The sequence below is a fragment of the Ylistrum balloti genome, unplaced genomic scaffold, assembly GCF_031769215.1.
Source record: "Ylistrum balloti isolate Yb309-2 unplaced genomic scaffold, AGI_CSIRO_Ybal_v1 Utg370664, whole genome shotgun sequence".
Lineage (NCBI taxonomy): Eukaryota > Metazoa > Mollusca > Bivalvia > Pectinida > Pectinidae > Ylistrum > Ylistrum balloti.
The window spans coordinates 255,260-278,246 of record NW_026782402.1 but is presented as its reverse complement, the minus strand read 5'-3'; the positions used below and the strand labels follow the sequence as shown (position 1 = coordinate 278,246).

The following is a 22,987-nucleotide window of genomic DNA, read 5'->3' as shown; positions in this document are numbered from 1 at the left end:
AGCCAGAGTATGATAATTTCCAATTACACTGTAGACTGATTGTAATAATCTTTCATTACTGTACACAATGTAATTAAAACATTATCATTATAGACAATTGATACCACGTGGCACAACTAAACACATACTGATTCATATGACAATTTATTTGGGGATTTGACAATGATATATATACATGAATGCGATGACATTTATACATGAATGCGATGACATTTATACATGAATGCGATGACATTTATACATGAATGCGATGACATTTATACATGATTGCTATTTTATACATTATCTATCACAGTTATTTTTAGCACTTTTTCATGTCACATACTAAAGAAGGGAATATATAATCATTTACCATTGTAACAGTCTCTGACATAAGAAACTCTCTCCGTGCAATGTACATTTATAATACACATATGTACAATTACTAACAGTTTTCAAAACTGAACCAGAATACATAAGGTAAGTTAATATTAATGCAGCTAAGATGCATTGTCTGTTGATTTGTAACATCATACAGTCACATCTTCAAAATGTTCATTTTGGCTTTTGAAACCACAGTATCAGTCTCACTTATGTGGTTCTATTGAGTTTGATGATTTGATCCAATAACATTACAAAAAAAAATAATAAAAAAGATAGCGAACAGCATTGAATTAGTGATAGTTTTGAAATTAAAAACTAAAAACAATATTTGCAAAAACAAAGCTTCTGGTTAAAAGAAATATTTTTATTAATTTTTTGTTCAACCAAAAAAAGTGAATCTTTATACCAAGTTATACCAAATATCTCTTTTGATATGATATAAAAGTAAACATATTAACATATTACAAAATAAGATTATTTCTACTTTATGTCATATCTTGGCCTTACCCTTATCTAGGCCTTACTTTATCTAAGGCTTTACCTTATTGATGAAGGCCTTTCCTTATCTAAGAAGACCTTAGGAAGGTCTTAGGAAGGCCTTACCTTATCTAGGCCTTATAATCATGATCCATAAGCACCAAATTTCATACATGTAGCCAGCAAAAATATAAACACTACATAGACTTAAACTGAAATTTTGGCAGGACAAACTATGTACTTGGCAATGCAGGTTAATGACATACAGTGATTTCATTGTACTGTAACATGACAGGATCTTTGTAACAGCTTTAAGCAAAGGCTGTTGCAAGATTCAATTAAAGTATTACAAGGTTACGGTGTCTTTAACACTATATTGTGATGCTTAAGTATCATTAGCTGAAAAATTGATAGAAAAATATTAATTTGAACCAGGTACATTTATTTTAAAGAGGATTTTGTAAAATTATTAAATGAAGTTTATTTTTCCTAATTTGTATATGTATTAATCTGAATACACCTAGACTGGTCGTATAAATTGGTATACTACATTAAGAGTATTAGCAATTTACAAAAGAGTGCTATGAAACCTTCTGACTCCCAGTAATTAACAAAAAAAAAAAAAACAATCACAGCCTATTTATAACATCTTATACTACACATCAGAGCTATGTGAGACTGCCTATGGAGACATCTTGACACAGTAATAGGTCACCCTTCTCATCAGCCAGGGCGTTATGATGTACATCAGAGCTCTGTGAGACTGCCTATGGAGACATCTTGACATAGTAATAGGTCACCTTTCTCATCAGCCAGTGCCTTTATAACGTCCAGTAACAAGTCTTTACTGAGTCTGCGGATCTCAGGTAGACGAGCCACCTACAAGGTAATGTTAGATATAATAGTAATGTGTATGACAATAACACACAAGTATGAAGTCAAATCAGGTCAGCTGTTCAACTAAACTTATAAAACAAAATGTTGAACTTCTGACACAAAACAAAACTGCAGACAAAAATATTTTTCTAATCCTAAATGAATGATATATTACATAAAGATGAAGGACATCAGAATAAGCTTAATGGTCATTAGTAAGAAAACAACACTTTTATAGAAATTTTGTTTCCTTTAGATATTAATGGTCTTAATAAGAGAGTTAACTATGGTGAAGTGGTGGTGTATATTTGTATATATGTTACTATGGTGAAATGGTAGTGTATATTTGTATACATGTTACTATGGTGAAGTGGTGGTGTATATTTGTGTACATGTTACTATGGTGAAGTGGTGGTGTATATTTGTATACATGTTACTATGGTTAAGTGGTGGTGTATATTTGTATATATGTTACTATGGTGAAATGGTGGTGTATATTTGTATACATGTTACTATGGTGAAGTGGTGGTGTATATTTGTATATATGTTATATTTGTATATATGTTACTATGGTGAAATGGTTATGTATATTTGTATACATGTTACTATGGTGAAGTGGTAGTGTGTATTTGTATACATGCTACTATGGTGAAATGGTTATGTATATTTGTATACATGTTACTATGGTGAAGTGGTGGTGTGTATTTGTATACATGTTACTATGGTGAAGTGGTGGTATGTATTTGTATACACGTTACTATGGTGAAGTGGTGGTATGTATTTGTATACATGTTACTATGGTGAAATGGTAGTGTATATTTATATACATGTTACTATGGTGACACTGCAGTGTATATTTTTATAATTTCATTTTTACCTTGGTGAAGTGATGTACTATCAGATTCAAGGCATGCTTCTTCATATCTAGTGCCTGTATCTTGTCAGCAGCCTCAAGAATCTGTAATGTTTAATTCAAACAAATATTAAAAGGTTGGCCAACATATATGCCAATATTAAACAGCTGATCACATATCAGAGATATATAACCGTTAGTTATCGGTATGGGAATAGAGCCAGTACTGTCCGTTTATGTATGAGTGAATAAGAGGGATCAGATCCCTTTATCAGATTCAGCTTTGTAAAGACTGATGAAACTTCAGCTCCTACAAGGTCGTTTTATGTCAGAATTTTGTATGAGTAAAGCATAAAAATATGGAATCATCCTGACAACATACCTGTACCACATTTTGAACTGTCACATTTTTCTCCAGATTATGTTTGCAGAAAGCCTGTAAAATGGAAATAAAAACATTATCATTAAAAAATGATATGAGTTCTTGAAACGTATTTGTTTGTTAGCTGGGTTTGATTACCACATTAACATCCCTTGTGGTATACCATTTTGCGGTAGTTGGTGGTTACCTCGCTGGGGTAAGTGTCTTGCCCAATGGTATAACCAATATAGAACAGACTAGGCTGTCTCTCAGCTTCCTGAGAAACACAAACCGCCACTGTCCAAGTACATATCATACACCACAAGTATATCTTTTAGCTTTGAATCTAATATCAGAACATTTTTTTGTCATTTTAAAAACAAATTTGAGAACAGTTAAACTATCTTAGATCAAGAAATTCAACAATTTGCTCAAAATCCTCTTTCTCTACAAGGTAATGTCTCTAATTACACATTTGTCTGTACTCCCACACCTTCTCAAAAGAAAATTATAACGGGTAAGAATATAACCAAGGACAACAACTTTCTCACAAAATACCAGCTAATACTTCAATAGTAACGTCAAAGGTTGATCACTGATGTGTCAGTAAGATATTTGAGACATGTCTTTTGAATGCATCTTACCTGTAGACGATTATTTGAGAAGCCATAAAAGTAGGGAGCCGGGAACAGGTAGAGGGAATCTTCTGGAGGCATGATCACATCCCCGTAATAAATATACCTCAGTAAGCTGTTGAAAGCTTGTCGGGATGGTACCATCTCCCCAATCGCAATCTAGATGTGATGAAATTTGTTAGACTTGTCAACGGCTGAGTATTAATAAATCAATACAACACAAAGTAGTTTCAATCTATAATTCTGGAATCTTCCAGCTTTTCTATACCAGTAAAGATAGATAGGACCTAAAAATTATTTTCTTACAAAACTTCAAATTATTTTACTTTCAAAGAGTTTACTACATATTACAAAATAATTCTAACATGGAATGGGGTCCATAATCAGCACAACACAGCCACTCCTTGAAATAGTCCAAGTTATTTACTGCTAAAGGGGGCACTGTGTGAAATGACAGTCCCACATCATGTACAAATACAGAACAATTATTATGACTGGGAATATAGTTCTTGCTTTATAAGTGAGTCTATTGAAACAGAAAAACAATTCCAATATTTATCAGATAAATCTACAAGGGAAGTGACTCACATTCCATTACCAACATAAAAACAAGGCGTAATATTATTTTGTATATATACAAAGGTATTTCACAATACTATTCCAGCACATGTGTTTTGTTGTTTTACAGAAAAAAGCAACACAAGAGGCCACTATAACATAACTAGTGATGCTACTGTATTTCTAAACTCTGATACTGAAAACTGATTGGATGATTTTCTCATATAACATGGCAGCATCTGACATTTTGTGCAGTGGGACATAAATCAGGGCAGATCTTTCATCTTTACTTACTGTGATGGTATCATCATTAGGCTTCCACCTAAACAGAGACTCAAAATAGCTACACCTCGCCGCCAGGATGGCTCTGTGAGCTCTGATGGGTGTACCGTCCAGCTGAAGGGTGATGTCACAGAATTCCTCCCCGCTCCCCTTCAGAAACATCTCCAAGTCCTTCTCTAGGGACTGATCTGTAACATAACTTAATCATTATCACATCACAGGAAAGATCAGCACCAGATGTGATTACAGACCAAAGGAACTACATATTTCTGAAACTGTTGCCATGGTATCTGTTCTTGCATCAAAACCATAACTTCAAAAATTTATAATCAAGAAAAATGTTTATCCACAACTCCAAATAAACAAACATTACTAATGACGTGTGTTTAATGAAACAAAAATTTGCCAGTACACTTTTGAATAATACTTATATTTGAGAAACCAAAAATTTGATCATATCCATGACAATATGTACACAATTATAGTCTTTAATGTGGAAACATGATTTTATCAACCCAAAACAAAACACATTTTTGATGCTATATTAAAATGCACTTATTTGAGAAAAAAAACTGCTGATTCTAAGAAAATATAAAATAGTTACATTAATTCTATATATGATAAACCTGTAATCTATTAAGTAATATACCTTTTAATTTTGTGAAACATTTTCTTTCCGTTTGTAGTAATATATAGAACAGAACTTCTTATATTGCAACAATTTCTAATGAGGTGACAGTGTGGTGATGGAAATGCTATACATACTTTTCTTTTTGGGTGTAATGTTTTGTAGAATGTAATTTATGACCATTCCAACATCTCTGAAAATTTGAAGACATTTTACTCACCATACACATGCTCTGGTTGGGAGTCGGGCATCATGCGGACATAGGTTGGCTGGGAGAGTTTTCGTCGGATGATCTCCACCATTAGGGGTTTGTCGATGTCCTCAAACTCCTTACTCATCACAATAAGGTTACAGTTACTCTCCTTTACAATAAATCTCAGGCAGTATTCCTGAAAAATAATCCATCATATGTTACCTGATCTGTAAACCTCTGTGACAAAACACTCTTTTTACAATTCTGTATAAAAGGAACAGAAGTACCCACTGAATACCCATGTTTTACTGTTTATTACCTGAAAAGCTCATTAAAATGCAGATTTAATTATAAATATATATACATAAATGTTTCTATTCAATTATATATAACTTTTTATCTCAATTCTTGTATATTTTACCTTGAGAAAATCCAAACTCAGCTTGGCAGCATTCTGTAGTGCTACAAGCACATTCTTGTGTCCGATACTGGCCTCTAAGTACTGAACACATAGCTCCTCTAAACGCCTCATCTTGAACTGTCAAATTATAACATAGTATTTTTTATAGTATACGCTAATGTAACAAGTGATAATAACAGTGTAACTATGTATTAAATATTATCTCTTTTGTCCTGTAGTTGGCAACCCTCGGACTTTTCCATACATGTATGTGTTTGATCCCTAGGAAGTATACATAGGTAAACCAGTTTGACTTTCTCTCATTTTGCCCATTACTGAATGCTGTAAGGTAAAAATAAAAGATGGGCTACAGATGGGAGTTTAAGCTAAAATGTTCGCTTTTAATTTTCTTCAAAGCAACTTCATGACTGGACAAACATGAACAAATTTATGCGATGATGAAAAATAAAAATGACCAGGGTGAATATTTCTGTTTTTCAATCTTGATCTCATTTCGTGTGCTGTATATAAGTAAGGTGATGAATCAATGCATGTCTACATACAATATCTCTCCTTTTCAACCAATTCAGATGAAGGTGTTATATACAGATGTGAACTGATAATTACAATGTAGAGGAGAATCCTGCCTTCCTACATGATAAACTCTACCAAATCCAGGATATTAATGCTGATGTACACATCTTCATATAGTTTTTTATATTTTTGATAAGAGAATTCTATATCTGTTTTCATGTGCTGTAATGAAGTTTCACAATATGGTAATGGTAGTTGTGGATTACTGTGTTGTTACCTCAAATTACCAATTACATACAGTATAGACACTTTCTATTTCAGGGATGATATTATTCACCACTTCACATAACATTAATGTAATCATGAAAATTTAATATACAAAATAATCAGACACATGTTTAATTAATTAAAGTGTTATCTTTCTTTTTTAAACAAAATTGTGATAACATTGATGTGTAAAAATTATCAGTTATACCCTATATGTATGGTTGTTAACTTCTATATCAGTTAGTATCAGCAGTAATTAATTGACTGAAAATTTTCACAGTGAACTGAACAAATAACCAACCTGTAGAGAGAGTCTATACACGTCCATCATCAGGAGTATCACCTCGTTACTGCTGTGTTCCTGTCCTACAAATAAAAACATTCAACTTTTCACATGTTTCTTCTGTCTAACATCAACAGAACACAGATATACAGGGTCTGGTATCACACAGATGATTAGGCACAGTTCTTATGACACCTTCTATAATTATGTGACAATCTCATCTCTTTTTGTTAAACTTTTCCCCACTGCATACTCACAGAAAGTGAACAAACTAAATTGTTTGTAGAATATGCTATACATATAAAAATACATGAATTAAAATTGAATCCAGTCATACTCAATTAGGGGCTGTTTTATTTAGTCAATATCAAATTCTATTTAGGTTTCAACCAATTGGAGGCTGTTTTATTTAGTCAATATCAAATTCTATTTAGATTTCAACCAATTGGAGGCTGTTTTATTTAGTCAATATCAAATTATATTTAGATTTCAACCAATTGGAGGCTGTTTTATTTAGTCAATATCAAAATATATTTAGATTTCAACCAATTGGAGGCTGTTTTTTCAGTCAATATCAAATTCTATTTAGATTTCAACCAATTGGAGGCTGTTTTATTTAGTCAATATCAAATTCTATTTAGATTTCAACCAATTGGAGGCTGTTTTATTTAGTCAATATCAAATTCTATTTAGATTTCAACCCATCAGAGGCAGCAGATGCTGCCTTAAATGTGAAAAAATGAAGGAAAACATTCTTAGTATTTAGACCTATGTACTTACTGTCTCCTGTAGGCATGATCTTGTCTGTATAGATATAGGACAACACCATGGCGAAGGCTGTAGGATCAGCATCAAGCAGCTTCACCTGTATAGAGGCCTGCTTCTCTGTTGGTTCATCTTCTAATAAATTCTGGAAAAAATTAGAATCATGTTCTATTACAATGCTGGTGTAATCAATATAATCTATTACAATATCAGTGTAATAAATATAATCTATTACGATGCTGGTGAAATAAAAATAATCTATCACAATACAGGTATAATAAATATAATCTATTACGATGCTGGTGTAATAAATATAATCTATTACAATGACATTGCATGTTTTGAATCTCCATTACTATACTTGTAAAATCAATTACAGCAATATGCAAAATAAATTACTACTTATAACAATATCAGTAGGATAATTCCTAATAATCTGTATTATTGGGTATTACCAGTGTCATAAATCCCTATCTATTACAAAGTTTGATAAATCTCTGTTTACTTGTACAGTGTATTAGCATTGCATTGAGATAAATCTCCATGTATTACAATCATAGTTGATAAACCTGTATTTAATGGAATAACTACTGGTGAGATAAATCCCTATCTATTACAAACAATGTTTGATAAGTCTCTACTTTCTGGTATCACTAGTGAAATAAATCCTATCTATTACAAACAATGTTCGATAAATCTCTACTTTCTGGTATTACTAGTGAAATGAATCCCTATCTATAACATACAATATTTGATAAACATACCTGTTGCCTGGCAACTCGAATTTTGCCTTGTAACCATAGTGACCGAGCAGCCACCAGTGTGATGTGAGCTGGAATGATTTCCTCCTCCTGAAAACAGACAGTAAACTATCAGTTATCAACAAGATTATCGCACAATGTCAGCTTATATAACCATGTTTTCTCAAATAACTTAATAACAAAGAGAGATATTTCTGGGTCTGTATTCATGAAACCGTTGTCATGCTCAAGCATGAATTTTGTGCTCAGGCCTTATGTCTTGTTTAAGTTGAAAATCAATAAATAAGACTGATTTTGCCGAAGTTTTATAAACAATTTTGAAAGGACTTCAAGTCAAAGTTATATTCAAGGTGTAGATTTGACATTTGTATTATTTTATGTGATTTAGGTGAATTATAAAAAGGTTTGCTTGAGCACAAAATCTATGCTTGAGCATGAGAATGGTTTTGTGAATACGGGCCCTGTTTTTTTTGTCATTCAACTTCTTCAGTGACCACAGCCAATTTCAATTTTTCTAACACTAACGCAGATACATATTTTGGGCTTGATCATCCAAACTATTTCTGGATATTTTCAAATTCAGAAAAGTAAAATTTCTTTAAACTAAAAATGTATTTCATTAATTTTAAAGTGTCCATCAACAAAGTAAGGTCATCTATAGGCTAAAAATGGAGGCCTACTGACACATTTCTCATCAGATACGTTGGAAACTATAAAATATTAAGATATACGTTAATCAATGTAATGAAATTTATACTGTCAGAAGTATTTCAAATATAACTGAAACTACACTACAGAAATAAATATTATTAAACAAAACACTACTTTTTTGTACTTAAATTCTCATGTTTAGATCAAATTTTTGCCATTTCTGAAACAAATTTTATCTAAGAAAATTCTAGAGTTAAAATCAATCCTCAAACCAAGTTTATTCAAAATACATTGTCACGTTCAGATTGATTTTGTACCTTTCCTACGATGAAATCAATATCTGTAAACTGTCGACTTTCCAGGAGTCGTCCATAGTCATCATGCAGTGTACATTTTGGATAACTAGAAAACTAAAAAAAAGCAAACACATGAATTAGACACAAAACCTTAACGCCTGTTCCTGCGACCAGAAATTCACAAGTGTAGAATTTGACACTCATGAAGTCATGTTCTTATTATTTTTCTAATATTTTGTAAATCTGCATTTCTGACTTGAATTTACTGTCTGAACAAACCCTTATTCATGTAACACAAGGAGTAAGTTTTGATGAAGAGTCAACACAAGAGAACTGGACATCATTACCTGGAATCTGTACATCTCCCCACTTCTAACATTGTTATCGACGGTCCCTCCAAACACATACATAGAGTCTGACACCACAGACGCAGCATGAAACAGCCGACCCGCAGGAACCTGATCGTAATAAAATATTATTTATTCTGTATTGTGTCATTGAATTTTAACAAAAAATAATATGAGCAATTTTGACATTTGAATTGTAGGTTTACATCTTATATTTTTAATAAGAAATGGAAACTCTTTATCCTTACTTTTAAATGTTCTTATTTGAAGTAGATTCATGAAAAGCTTTGTTTACCTGACTGTCATTGGAGGGATCCACCACTGACCAAGTCTGGGAGTCCAAATCAAAGCTGTAACAAATAAAGGGGCGTAACTCTTACATTTATTGTCCTGATAACCAAAAGCTAAAATAAGTAAGGGGGGATAACTCTTACAGCCAGATTCTCATTGCTGTCAATAATCATAATCTTTTCTGATGATATGTAAATTCTAAAAATAGAATCAACATACTAACAAGTTTAAAATTTAAATATCATTGTATGCATTATCACAACGAGAATCTGAAATGATCAAACAAGGAGAAACTATGTATGTATATCACCATCTCTGAATTAATACACACCAGTGTAACTCATTAGGCAGGGTTTGTCCCGTAGCTCCTCCAAACACATACAGGTGGCGATCAAACGCTACCATCGTATGACCATACCGCTTCTCTGGTGGGGGTGGAGCTCCACGCAAGATGTGGTCAGTCGAGATTCTAGTCCACCTGTTAAGGACAGAGAATTTATACTAAATTTAAAAAAACTTAGATTTTCTCTCAAAAATGTTTATACAAAATTCTGATTATATCATTTTACTTCATTTGTAAGTTTTCAAGTTGCGTCATCATCAATACCAAAGTGTTTTAAAACTGTATGATAATGAATATTTTGAAAACATGACTGAAGAAATTTTGGTAGATTCATTGCATATATCAACAACTGTGTAACATTTTATGTTCAACACTGTGATACAATGTACCATGAATATTGTATCTAGTTGGTTTCTAGTATAACAATTACATGGAAAATATTCCTGGAGAGATCCAGAAATTCTAACACTATAAATCAAATATTTTCAAAACATTTAAATGATCGATTCAATTTTCTGAAAAATCTTATCCTAATAAAAAAAACTTTTTATTTTATTTTTCAATTTATCTTTCCAAGCAAGAACTGGTTGTATGGATCAATATAAGTTAACACTTACTCTTGAGCATCAAATTTGAACTGGAAGAGATTATTGGTGATCTTAGCACCGCTTTGTCCCGAGAACACGTACATGGAATCCCGAGCTACAGCAAGGGCAAAGTTACAGCAGGTAGGGGGTATGTTACCTGTCTGATTTACCTGTTAATCACAAAAAGAGTCACATCAAGTTAGGGTTATATAACCTGTTGGATCTACCTGAAGATTACAAGGTTATACAGCAGGTAGACGTTATATATGTATAATTTACCTCTTAGACACCACAAAGTTACAGCAGATAATGACATGTCACCTGCTTTACCTGTATATGAAATATACCAGTACTACTACACTACACATCTTCAAAGTGCTGAGTGCATTTAAAGATGCTGTGCTTGGTAGGTTGAAATACAGGAAGTGGTATATCAGTACAGAATGGCAGATTATAACTTTAGCAAGGATCATATGGAAATTTACTGAGAAAAGTTATCTTATTTAATGGATAAAATCATTTATCGTGTTCATTTTGGCAGGCTTTCAATCTTCACCCCCCGGAATGCAACCTACATCGCATTATTCATGAAATTGTTAGGACTTTGCAAAATGGACGACAGGAGACACATATGTTCTATTGCCTCCCTACTCCATCATAGCATGAATAGTGCAAAAAAAGAGAGTTCTGAATGCTTGTTGATAAAGCATGTCATTGTGGCAAATTCTCTTATTTTTCCTTTGATTGATTGATTGACTGATTGATTAATTGATTGATTGATTGACTGATTGATTAATTGATTGATTGATTGACTGATTGATTTATTAATTGATCCCATATAGATGTATTTGACCATTTAACATCATTAATATTAACATGACTTGATACGATTAAAACATACATTTAATTAAATAATTAATTTAATTCAACTGATGAAGTCTGCTGTTGGTTTATTAAGCAGCTCGCGGGGATAAATGATGCATAGCATCTCTAGAGATATGACAAAACAAACTTCAGCCTACAAACAATTGAAATGCATCATCTTTTGTCTTCAACTTAAATACAAGTTAGAAAATTTATAAAAAATAAAGTATTTTGGTTTGAGAATACACACCAAAATTAATAAAATCATTCAAATAAGCAGTAATTATACGCTTTCAATTAGAAGTCAGCTGGCAGTGAAAGTTACCTCTTCCCAATTTTTGGCACTTTCTGTCAATGGAATTGTCCACATATCATTAAGTCTTGCATTCCCGTCATATCCCGCAAATATCCACAGTTTCCAATCATAGATAGCAGCACCATGGGCAGCACGAGCGACTGGGCATCGACCCTCAAATTTCCACTCCACCCACTGTCCAGTCGCAAAACGATATTCAAATAGGTCGTTCTTATTGGTGAGGTTTAAGTTGGAATGGATGTCCCCCGTGTAACCACCTGTCACAAACACATATTGCAGTAGTGCTCAAACTTTGACAATATAGGTAATGTTGAAACCATGCTCTCACTTAAAATGTGTATGATTAAATCCACCTCCAGTTCTCTCTTATATTTAATTCGTTTATTGGTGATGTATAATTCTATTAACCACCAGGGTAATTTAAAAATGTGCATTGTTTGGACGGCGAAAGAAAGACTTTTTTGAGAAAAACACAGACCTGTTGTGAATACCTTGTGACTGCCCATGTTCTCCTTAACACTGTGACCCAGAGGTGATAGGCTAGTGATAAGATATCAGATGTCTTGGCCACTATGGCCCCTTCCCTCTTATGTTAAATTTTCTAATGTATGTAAGACAGATTTTAGCAGTATGCTTAATGGAATAAATATTTATTTCAAACTAACATACATATTTCTGGAGATTAGAGTGTGATGATTTGATGACTATACAGACACCTTCATCAGACCTGTTCAGTACTGGCCCCCTGTTGCGTATCCAGATGACTTCCTTAATTAGCCACTTTACCCAGCCAGGGCTCTTGATCTGCCAGATTTGGAATCCCAATGCAAAATAGTATCTTTTTTCCCAATTTAGACCCGAAGTTTTCCCATTCTAAGGAAAACACCATTATTTTTCCCAATTCTAAGGGCCTCGGGCCCCAGTCCCAAAATGGGGTGTGAGAGCTCTGCCAACAGCGGACCAGTACAGGGACAATGGGGGCCACCGACTCTTAATCTATGTGTTAAACAAAGTGTAGTCAAATTGACTACAGTACATTGTTATCATCTGGTGTATTTTTTTAGTCTATAACCTGCTTACCATCTCATCTAACTAGTTTTTACCTTAGTGTACATGTGATGATTCCATACCATCTTGTACGTACGTCAGTGCTAGTACGCTCCATACTGGTAATTTTTCTGATGAAGGTGACTGGTTTTGTTATAACTACTATTCTAATCACATGGGCAACAGATTTATAGCTTTATAAAAACAGCTTTTTGAATGTAAGGTCTTATCAGATATTTCACTTCTGTACTATGCACTCTTTGATTTTTTGTGAAATTCTTTTACAACATTCTGATTAATACATGTAAAATCTTTGTAGATATCAATATAGAAATGATATTTTCATAGAAGAGAATCTTACATTGATCAATCAGCCCATTATGTTATTTCTTACCAAAAACGAACATGCTTCCCTCATGGACAACAGCTGAGTGGTGATAACGAGGGGCTGGGGGATAGCCAGTGGTGAAGGCCCTGTTACCAAACAAATTATACAAACACCATTAAATATCCTTTAAATACATCAGTTTTGCAGTTTATAAACATGTTTAAAACAATCTCAAGGCCAGCAGATCTAATATAAAATGTGATAATTTTAACTCGTTTTTTTTTTTTAATTTTGAATTCAGTGTCAACCATAGTTTACTGTTTTTGCAGGATACAATGTTACAACTTATTTAACACTATAAATAGAAATAGCCTCAGCTTGTCTGTGTCAGACAGAAATAGCTTCAGCTTGTCTGTGTCAGATTGATATAGCCTCAGCTTGTCTGTGTCTGACAGAAATAGCCTCAGCTTGTCTGTGTCAGACAGAAATAGCCTCAGCTTGTCTGTGTCAGACAGAAATAGCCTCAGCTTGTCTGTGTCAGACAGAAATAGCCTCAGCTTGTCTGTGTCAGACAGAAATAGCCTCAGCTTGTCTGTGTCAGACAGAAATAGCCTCAGTTTGTCTGTGTCAGACAGAAATAGCTTCAGCTTGTCTGTGTCAGATTGAAATAGCTTCAGCTTGTCTGTGTCATACAGAAATAGCCTCAGCTTGTCTGTGTCATACAGAAATAGCCTCAGCTTGTCTGTGTCAGACAGATATAGCCTCAGCTTGTCTGTGTCTGACAGAAATAGCCTCAGTTTGTCTGTGTCAGACAGAAATAGCCTCAGCTTGTCTGTGTCAGACAGAAATAGCCTCAGCTTGTCTGTGTCTGACAGAAATAGCCTCAGCTTGTCTGTGTCATACAGAAATAGCTTCAGCTTGTCTGTGTCAGAATGATATAGCCTCAGCTTGTCTGTGTCAAATAGAAATAGCCTCAGCTTGCCTGTGTCAGACAGAAATAGCTTCAGTTTGTCTGTGTCATACAGAAATAGCTTCAGCATGTCTGTGTCTGATAGAAATAGCTTCAGCTTGTCTGTGCCATACAGAAATAGCCTCAGCTTGTCTGTGTCATACAGAAATAGCCTCAGCTTGTCTGTGTCATACAGAAATAGCCTCAGCTTGTCTGTGTCAGACAGATGATTTTTACCTTCCCCAGGACTTGTCTTTGACATCAAACCTTAGCAGATCATTCAGCATATTCTTCCTGTAAAGCAAATAAAATCATTCTTATCTGTTTTTTTTATTACATGACAATTTAATGTACAATGTATTACATATGTACCTACATGTTAAACAAACTATTGAGTTCCTAAATGGATAATGTGAGTAATTTATCAAATCAGGTTAGTACAGCACCATGAACTCAATCCAGAGATAAATATTATAAAATTGAATATTTTTTTAGGGGGAGCAATTAGGTAACAAGTTAGTGAAACTATTTGTAATATAATTACTTTCCTCTTACAATGCATTGGCTAAATGGCAGCATACAATGTATGCACACACATGGGTTAGAATGTCCTTTTATAGTTAGCAACAGATTACATGGAGAAACCCTATACAATGAAGCTGTCATTATACATAACTTTCAGTAATAGTCAAATGTTATGAGGATTGTAAAGCTTCAGCTATGAACACATTATAAAGTCATTTTTGTGATTTGAATCTGCCATCTTTAGACTGGTTGATCATGACAATTAGTATATATATAGGTACCTCGGTTGCAGAATATTTGGCAACAGTTGGAGATCCTTGGTTCAAATTTTGATCTGTTGCCTTAGCTTTTAGTTCAGGTACCTTTTGTTAAGAATTGTGTCTTTGGTTTGTCAAAAGCAATTGAGAAACTCCATAGTTACAGCTGTACTGGTGAATATACCTACCCATTATCACCTCCAAACACATAGATAGCTTCTTTATAAGCAACAACAGTGTGTTTGCTTCGCCTGGAACAGAAATTAAATTAATGTTAAACATATAAAGTGAAAAAGAATTAATAGTAATCAATTTGATAAACTTTTATTTATTAATACTGTTGGTTATTATAGAAGCATGCAGGGATGTTTTGAGGTAGAGGGAAGAAAATTTAATTGTATATGGAGTATATTTGTGCCAGGTACATTTAAGAAATAAATCAACTATGTGCAGCATGCATTTCTTCATGTTTGAATGGAGAATCAAAGCAATTTACATCTTAGTGAATTAAATTTTAAGCAAAAAATTTTTTTGCAATTCTATACCGATTTTTTGTGTATTTACTGAGGAATGGGGGTATTTGCAGGGCTCTTGATCTGCCAGACTATATCTTTTTTCCCAATTTAGACCCGAAGTTTTCCCATTCTAAGAAAAACACCATTATTTTTCCCAATTCTAAGGGCCTCGGGCCCCAGTCCCTAAATGGGGTGTGAGAGCTCTGATTTGACTTAAGAATATCTCAATTTTTTTACAGTCCTTTGAGATGCACATGTATAAAAAGTCTAGAAATGTATGGTATAGATTATTTACTGTCCTTATGATGTTGAAAAGAGAAACATTATTTGGTGAAGTCTTATATTATTATCATGCTTTCAAATGTTCATTGAATCAGTACATGAAGATACAATCAATTTGGATCAAATGTTTTCCTATTTAAATGAAACATACTGACCTGGCCCCTACAAACTCATCACACTCTGGCATCCGTCTCCATCTATGGACCGTCTCGAAAGGACCAAAATCCAATGTCAGGCACTCAGCACCTTCTGTCCACAGATGGTCAAACTCGATACCAGGGGGTCTGGCCGCCGCCATGTTATCACACAAAAATACAGAATCAAAACAAATATTGGATCATCATTTTTTGTTGTTAAACAGCAACAGTAGCTTCATGTTACTGATCTTTGTTGGTTCAGTAACACAAAAACTTCAATTCGCATTCAACAACAGGAAACAGGAAATGCATCAGACAAAATCCATGTCAGAAAGACGTTTGCTGCTTAAGGAAGAGCCCGTAGGGATCGAGTTTGGAGCGTCTTTGATACATTGAGTTACTTTCATTTTAACTTGACTTTGCACCTGATGCACAGCACTTCACAAACGACACACGATGGGTGTCACGCTTTGGCTGGGTACAGGTTTAGTGACCGTAGCATGCTGTTACATCCTGTTCAAGCTAACACAACGTTATGTAGCTACAAGGAAACGTAACGCGATGATCGAGAGGTTTCCAGGCAGTAAGGCAAATATCCTGTTTGGAAATTTACTAGAGGTAAATGTATGCAAACCCTCAAATTTATATATAGAGAAGTCATGATTAGATGCTTATATTTATATAAATATAATTCATGTAATCCACATTTTGATTGTGTTGCTAGCTTATAACTATACTCTGCACTTTATGTGTGCATGTACAACGCATGAAACACACACTAACAAAACACTGCTGATACAATTTAACTAAAAGAAAAATGTAGAAAAAAAATCATACTGTATATTGCATGTGATATTATATAGCTAGTAATGATAATACTCATAATTCGATGACAAAATGCACTCTGACCATGGACTTTAATATAGAATCCATCTATATATACAATGTAATATAAGTCTACTTAAATTGATTGATGCTGTAGTGTCTGTGAAAATGAAAACAATATCAAGTATATTTTAGCATATATCTCTGTTGTTGGTGTTTGATTTCAAATCACTACTGATTTCATCAGCTAGTAAACTTTGATGAAATCATTTAGAAACAAGGGTTGAACGGTCTAGTTCTTTTATCAAACACAATTCAAAGGTCAAGGTCATATATATCGCTGCAACATGTACTTTGTATTGACACACTATATACACAAATGTTTAGGAGTGAATGTTAGGAAATATCTTTTAATGATGTACACTGTTTTTCAACTGATCTACTGTATACACAGTTAGTTTTAGTACCCGGTTTCATATCATATTTGTTTCCCCTATTATAAATGTACCCATACACTATTATGATGGGGGATACAAATATGATATGACACTGGTAATAAACCAGTGATTTGTACGTGAAATTCTTATGAAACATTCAATTATATAATCTATTATTTCATTTTCAATTGTAGCAAATGTCATCACATTTAAATTTTTTTTAAAAAAACAGTACCCAGGACCTAATGAAGCTGGACTAAAATATCAAAGGGACATGACAGCTCTATTTCCTCGAATATCCAGAGCATGGCTGGGACCGTTTATTCCATTAATAATTGTTAATCACCCAGAGACTGTCAAGGCTATTATGAAGACATCAGGTACACATGATAAGTTTATCTTGCAATATTTAGCCCATGTCTGTCAATAAGCCCACCCATATCTATTATTATTCAGCAGCATTACCAACAATTGCTGTTGCAGTTACTGAATTTGAGTCGGAAGAAACATTACTATGATATGATTAAGAACTTAAATGCACGTTTTAAACATCTCAAATGACGTTAAAAAGATGTATTTTGTTTCTTATATTGATATTTTCTTTTAAAGTATCAACAAAATCATATTTCAGCTTTTTAGAGGCCATTTTTTTAATTCAGGTTTATTGTCAAAAATGTTACCAACTGGTAGAACAGTCATTTTAGAAGAACACCATTTAGTTTTAATAATGATCGACTCTGATTGGCAACATCATTTGGAAATCATACGGGAATTTATACAGTGATTAAAATTCTTATTTTATGTTTTATTTCTCATATGTGTGAAGCACAAGTGAAAAATATAGATATGATATTTAACGTAAAACCATTGAATTATGTTTTGATTACATTTAAAATGAAAGGAAATGAAAAGAAGTTGATCCAAACATAAAATAAAGTAGCTTTCAGGAAATATTAGTGTGTTCTTTGATGTCAGATAGCTTGACAATAAAATGATGCCAATTTGATCAGGTTCGTTAAGGTTCTATTTTACCATTTTATGCTGTTAGCTGGTAAATATTGCATACAAAACTGTTTTTGTATACCAAATTAGTTAAATTGTTCTTGTTTTATAGAATAAAAAAGAAAAAGAAAAGAAATCAGAAAAATACAGAATTGAAAACCATTTTGAATATGATAAGAAGACATTAATAGATCTAAACCAAGAAAATGGCTACAAGTGTTTCTGATGGCTCGACACAGTACACCATCTAGAAACTTTGTGACTTTATCCGAACCACGGAATTCAAGATTTATAAAGCGGCATACAAGGCTACAAAATACAAAAGAATAGATTGTATGTACAGTTAAGTTTAATGTGATAATTTGTAAGTACCTACAGACATTCCCTATGAAACTGTAGCTTGATATGACAATTTTTATCATCTTAAAAGAACCAAAAGGAAAACAGATCTACCGACTGATTGAGCCCTGGGTAGGAGATGGACTGTTGCTCTCTGGGGGCAGTAAGTGGAGAAGGAATCGCAGACTCTTGACGCCAGCATTCCACTTTGATATTCTAAAACCATACCAGAAGCTCAACAATCGCACTGCAGATATATTTATTGTAAGTAAAACTTCTACCACAGGGTATACCCTATGCATTGTATAAGATATGTCCTTTAGACTCCAAGTTGTTATCCCATTTTAAGCTTGTCTAAATCGAAAAAAAGTGAATTTCAAAATGATTTTTTTTTATCCTGATGAATGTATTCTTTTCGACAAATGAAAAAACAAACAATATTGTGTATAACCGCTACCTTCTTAAAGGGTGAGTATATAAGTAATCACTTTGTCTGTTTGTCCAACATATTGTATAACATGTCTCATAAACCTATAAAAATATTGTGTATAAGATGTCTTTCTCATGAACCAATAAAAACATTGTGTATAAGATGTCTCTCACATGAACCAATAAAAACATTGTGTATAAGATGTCTCTCACATGAACCAATAAAAACATTGTGTATAAGATGTCTCTCACATGAACCAATAAAAACATTGTGTATAAGATGTCTCTCACATGAACCAATAAAAACATTGTGTATAACATGTCTCATAAACCAATAAAAACATTGTGTATAAGATGTATCTCACATGAACCAATAAAAACATTGTGTATAACATGTCTCATAAACCAATAAAAACATTGTGTATAAGATGTCTCTCTCATGAACCAATAAAAACATTGTGTATAAGATGTCTCTCACATGAACCAATAAAAACATTGTGTATAAGATGTCTCTCTCATGAACCAATAAAAACATTGTGTAGAATATGTCTCTCACATGAACCAATAAAAACATTGTGTATAAGATGTCTCTCACATGAACCAATAAAAACATTGTGTATAAGATGTCTCACATGAACCAATAAAAACATTGTGTATAAGATGTCTCTCACATGAACCAATAAAAACATTGTGTATAAGATGTCTCTCACATGAACACCAATAAAAACATTGTGTATAAGATAAGATGTCTCTCACATGAACCAATAAAAACATTGTGTATAAGATGTCTCTCACATGAACCAATAAAAACATTGTGTATAAGATGTCTCTCACATGAACCAATAAAAACATTGTGTATAAGATGTCTCTCACATGAACCAATAAAAACATTGTGTATAAGATGTCTCTCTCATGAACCAATAAAAACATTGTGTATAAGATGTCTCTCACATGAACCAATAAAAACATTGTGTATAAGATGTCTCTCACATGAACCAATAAAAACATTGTGTATAAGATGTCTCTCACATGAACCAATAAAAACATTGTGTATAAGATGTCTCTCTCACGAACCAATAAAAGCATTGTGTATAAGATGTCTCTCACACGAACCAATAAAAACATTGTGTATAAGATGTCTCTCACACATTGTGTATAAGATGTCTCTCACACGAACCAATAAAAACATTGTGTATAAGCTGTCTCTCACACGAACCAATAAAAAACATTGTGTATAAGATGTCTCTCACATGAACCAATAAAAACATTGTGTATAAGATGTCTCTCACATGAACCAATAAAAACATTGTGTATAAGATGTCTCTCACATGAACCAATAAAAACATTGTGTATAAGATGTCTCTCACATGAACCAATAAAAACATTGTGTATAACATGTCTCATAAACCAATAAAAACATTGTGTAGAAGATGTCTCTCTCATGAACCAATAAAAACATTGTGTAGAAGATGTCTCTCACATTGTGTAACCAATAAAAAAAAACATTGTGTATAAAAACATTGTGTATAAGATGTCTCTCACTCACATGAACCAATAAAAACATTGTGTATAACATGTCTCATAAACCAATAAAAACATTGTGTAGAAGATGTCTCTCTCATGAACCAATAAAAACATTGTGTAGAAGATGTCTCTCACATGAACCAATAAAAACATTGTGTATAAGATGTCTCTCACATGAACCAATAAAAACATTGTGTATAAGATGTCTCTCTCATAAACCATGTCTCATAAACCAATAAAAACATTGTGTATAAGATGTATCTCTCATGAACCAATAAAAACATTGTGTAGAAGATGTCTCTCACATGAACCAATAAAAACATTGTGTATAAGATGTCTCTCACATGAACCAATAAAAACATTGTGTATAAGATGTCTCTCACATGAACCAATAAAAACATTGTGTATAAGATGTCTCTCACATGAACCAATAAAAACATTGTGTATAAGATGTCTCTCACATGAACCAATAAAAACATTGTGTATAAGATGTCTCTAAACCAATAAAAACATTGTGTAACCTCTCAATAAAAACATTGTGTATAAGATGTCTCTCACATGAACCAATAAAAACATTGTGTATAAGATGTCTCTCACATGAACCAATAAAAACATTGTGTATAAGATGTCTCTCACATGAACCAATAAAAACATTGTGTATAAGATGTCTCTCACATGAACCAATAAAAACATTGTGTATAACATGTCTCATCACATGAACCAATAAAAACATTGTGTATAAGATGTCTCATGAACCAATAAAAACATTGTGTATAAGATGTCTCTCAACATGTATAAGATGTCTCTACCAATAAAAACATTGTGGATGTCCAATAAAAACATTGTGTATAAGATGTCTCATGAACCAATAAAAACATTGTGTAGAAGATGTCTCTCACATGAACCAATAAAAACATTGTGTAGAAGATGTCTCTCTGATGAACCAATAAAAACATTGTGTATAAGATGTCTCTCACATGAACCAATAAAAACATTGTGTATAAGATGTCTCTCACATGAACCAATAAAAACATTGTGTATAAGATGTCTCTCACATGAACCAATAAAAACATTGTGTATAAGATGTCTCTCACATGAACCAATAAAAACATTGTGTATAAGATGTCTCTCATAAAAACATTGTGTAACCAATAAAAACATTGTGTATAAGATGTCTCTCACATGAACCAATAAAAACATTGTGTATAAGATGTCTCTCACATGAACCAATAAAAACATTGTGTAAAGATGTCTCTCTCATAAAATAAAAACATTGTGTATAAGATGTCTCTCACATGAACCAATAAAAACATTGTGTATAAGATGTCTCTCACATGAACCAATAAAAACATTGTGTATAAGATGTCTCTCACATGAACCAATAAAAACATTGTGTATAAGATGTCTCTCACATGAACCAATAAAAACATTGTGTATAAGATGTCTCTCACATGAACCAATAAAAACATTGTGTATAAGATGTCTCTCACATGAACCAATAAAAACATTGTGTATAAGATGTCTCTCACATGAACCAATAAAAACATTGTGTATAAGATGTCTCTCACATGAACCAATAAAAACATTGTGTATAAGATGTCTCTCACATGAACCAATAAAAACATTGTGTATAAGATGTCTCTCACATGAACCAATAAAAACATTGTGTATAAGATGTCTCTCACATGAACCAATAAAAACATTGTGTATAAGATGTCTCTCAATAAAAACATGAACCAATAAAAACATTGTGTATAAGTGTATGTCTCTCACATGAACCAATAAAAACATTGTGTATAAGATGTCTCTCACATGAACCAATAAAAACATTGTGTATAAGATGTCTCTCACATGAACCAATAAAAACATTGTGTATAAGATGTCTCTCACATGAACCAATAAAAACATTGTGTATAAGATGTCTCTCACATGAACCAATAAAAACATTGTGTATAAGATGTCTCTCACATGAACCAATAAAAACATTGTGTATAAGATGTCTCTCACATGAACCAATAAAAACATTGTGTATAAGATGTCTCTCACATGAACCAATAAAAACATTGTGTATAAGATGTCTCTCACATGTGTATAAGATGTCTCAACCAATAAAAACATTGTGTATAAGATGTCTCTCACATGAACCAATAAAAACATTGTGTATAAGATGTCTCTCACATGAACCAATAAAAACATTGTGTATAAGATGTCTCTCACATGAACCAATAAAAACATTGTGTATAAGATGTCTCTCACATGAACCAATAAAAACATTGTGTATAAGATGTCTCTCACATGAACCAATAAAAACATTGTGTATAAGATGTCTCTCACATGAACCAATAAAAACATTGTGTATAAGATGTCTCTCACATGAACCAATAAAAACATTGTGTATAAGATGTCTCTCTCATGAACCAATAAAAACATTGTGTATAAGATGTCTCGCTGTAGTACCAC

The 22,987-nt window shown here is 32.9% G+C and overlaps 2 protein-coding genes across 4 annotated transcripts in view; one reads left to right on the top strand and one right to left on the bottom strand.

Moving 5' to 3' along the window:
- Positions 1-127: 127 nt before the first annotated feature.
- Positions 128-16,260, bottom strand: LOC132557366 (leucine-zipper-like transcriptional regulator 1). The gene is made up of 20 exons (XM_060221857.1): positions 15,990-16,260; positions 15,226-15,288; positions 14,493-14,549; positions 13,373-13,452; positions 11,941-12,188; positions 10,782-10,921; positions 10,153-10,299; positions 9,826-9,880; positions 9,531-9,641; positions 9,205-9,297; positions 8,240-8,326; positions 7,491-7,620; positions 6,729-6,793; positions 5,648-5,764; positions 5,254-5,422; positions 4,418-4,593; positions 3,575-3,724; positions 2,952-3,005; positions 2,594-2,674; positions 128-1,719 (listed from the first exon to the last, which is right to left on the bottom strand). Exons 1-20 carry the CDS (start codon positions 16,130-16,132, stop codon positions 1,588-1,590), a joined length of 2,298 nt encoding a protein of 765 aa, XP_060077840.1. The 5' UTR covers positions 16,133-16,260; the 3' UTR covers positions 128-1,587.
- A 167-nt stretch (positions 16,261-16,427) lies between these two features.
- The window catches only part of LOC132557367 (cytochrome P450 4F2-like), a 43,894-nt gene continuing 37,334 nt past the window's right edge, over positions 16,428-22,987 (top strand). For all 3 annotated transcript variants that reach the window (XM_060221858.1, XM_060221859.1, XM_060221860.1), the window contains exons 1-3: positions 16,428-16,589; positions 17,466-17,613; positions 18,666-18,838. In XM_060221858.1, the coding sequence (XP_060077841.1) occupies positions 16,428-16,589; positions 17,466-17,613; positions 18,666-18,838 (483 nt within the window). The remainder of the gene's footprint in view (positions 16,590-17,465; positions 17,614-18,665; positions 18,839-22,987) is intronic.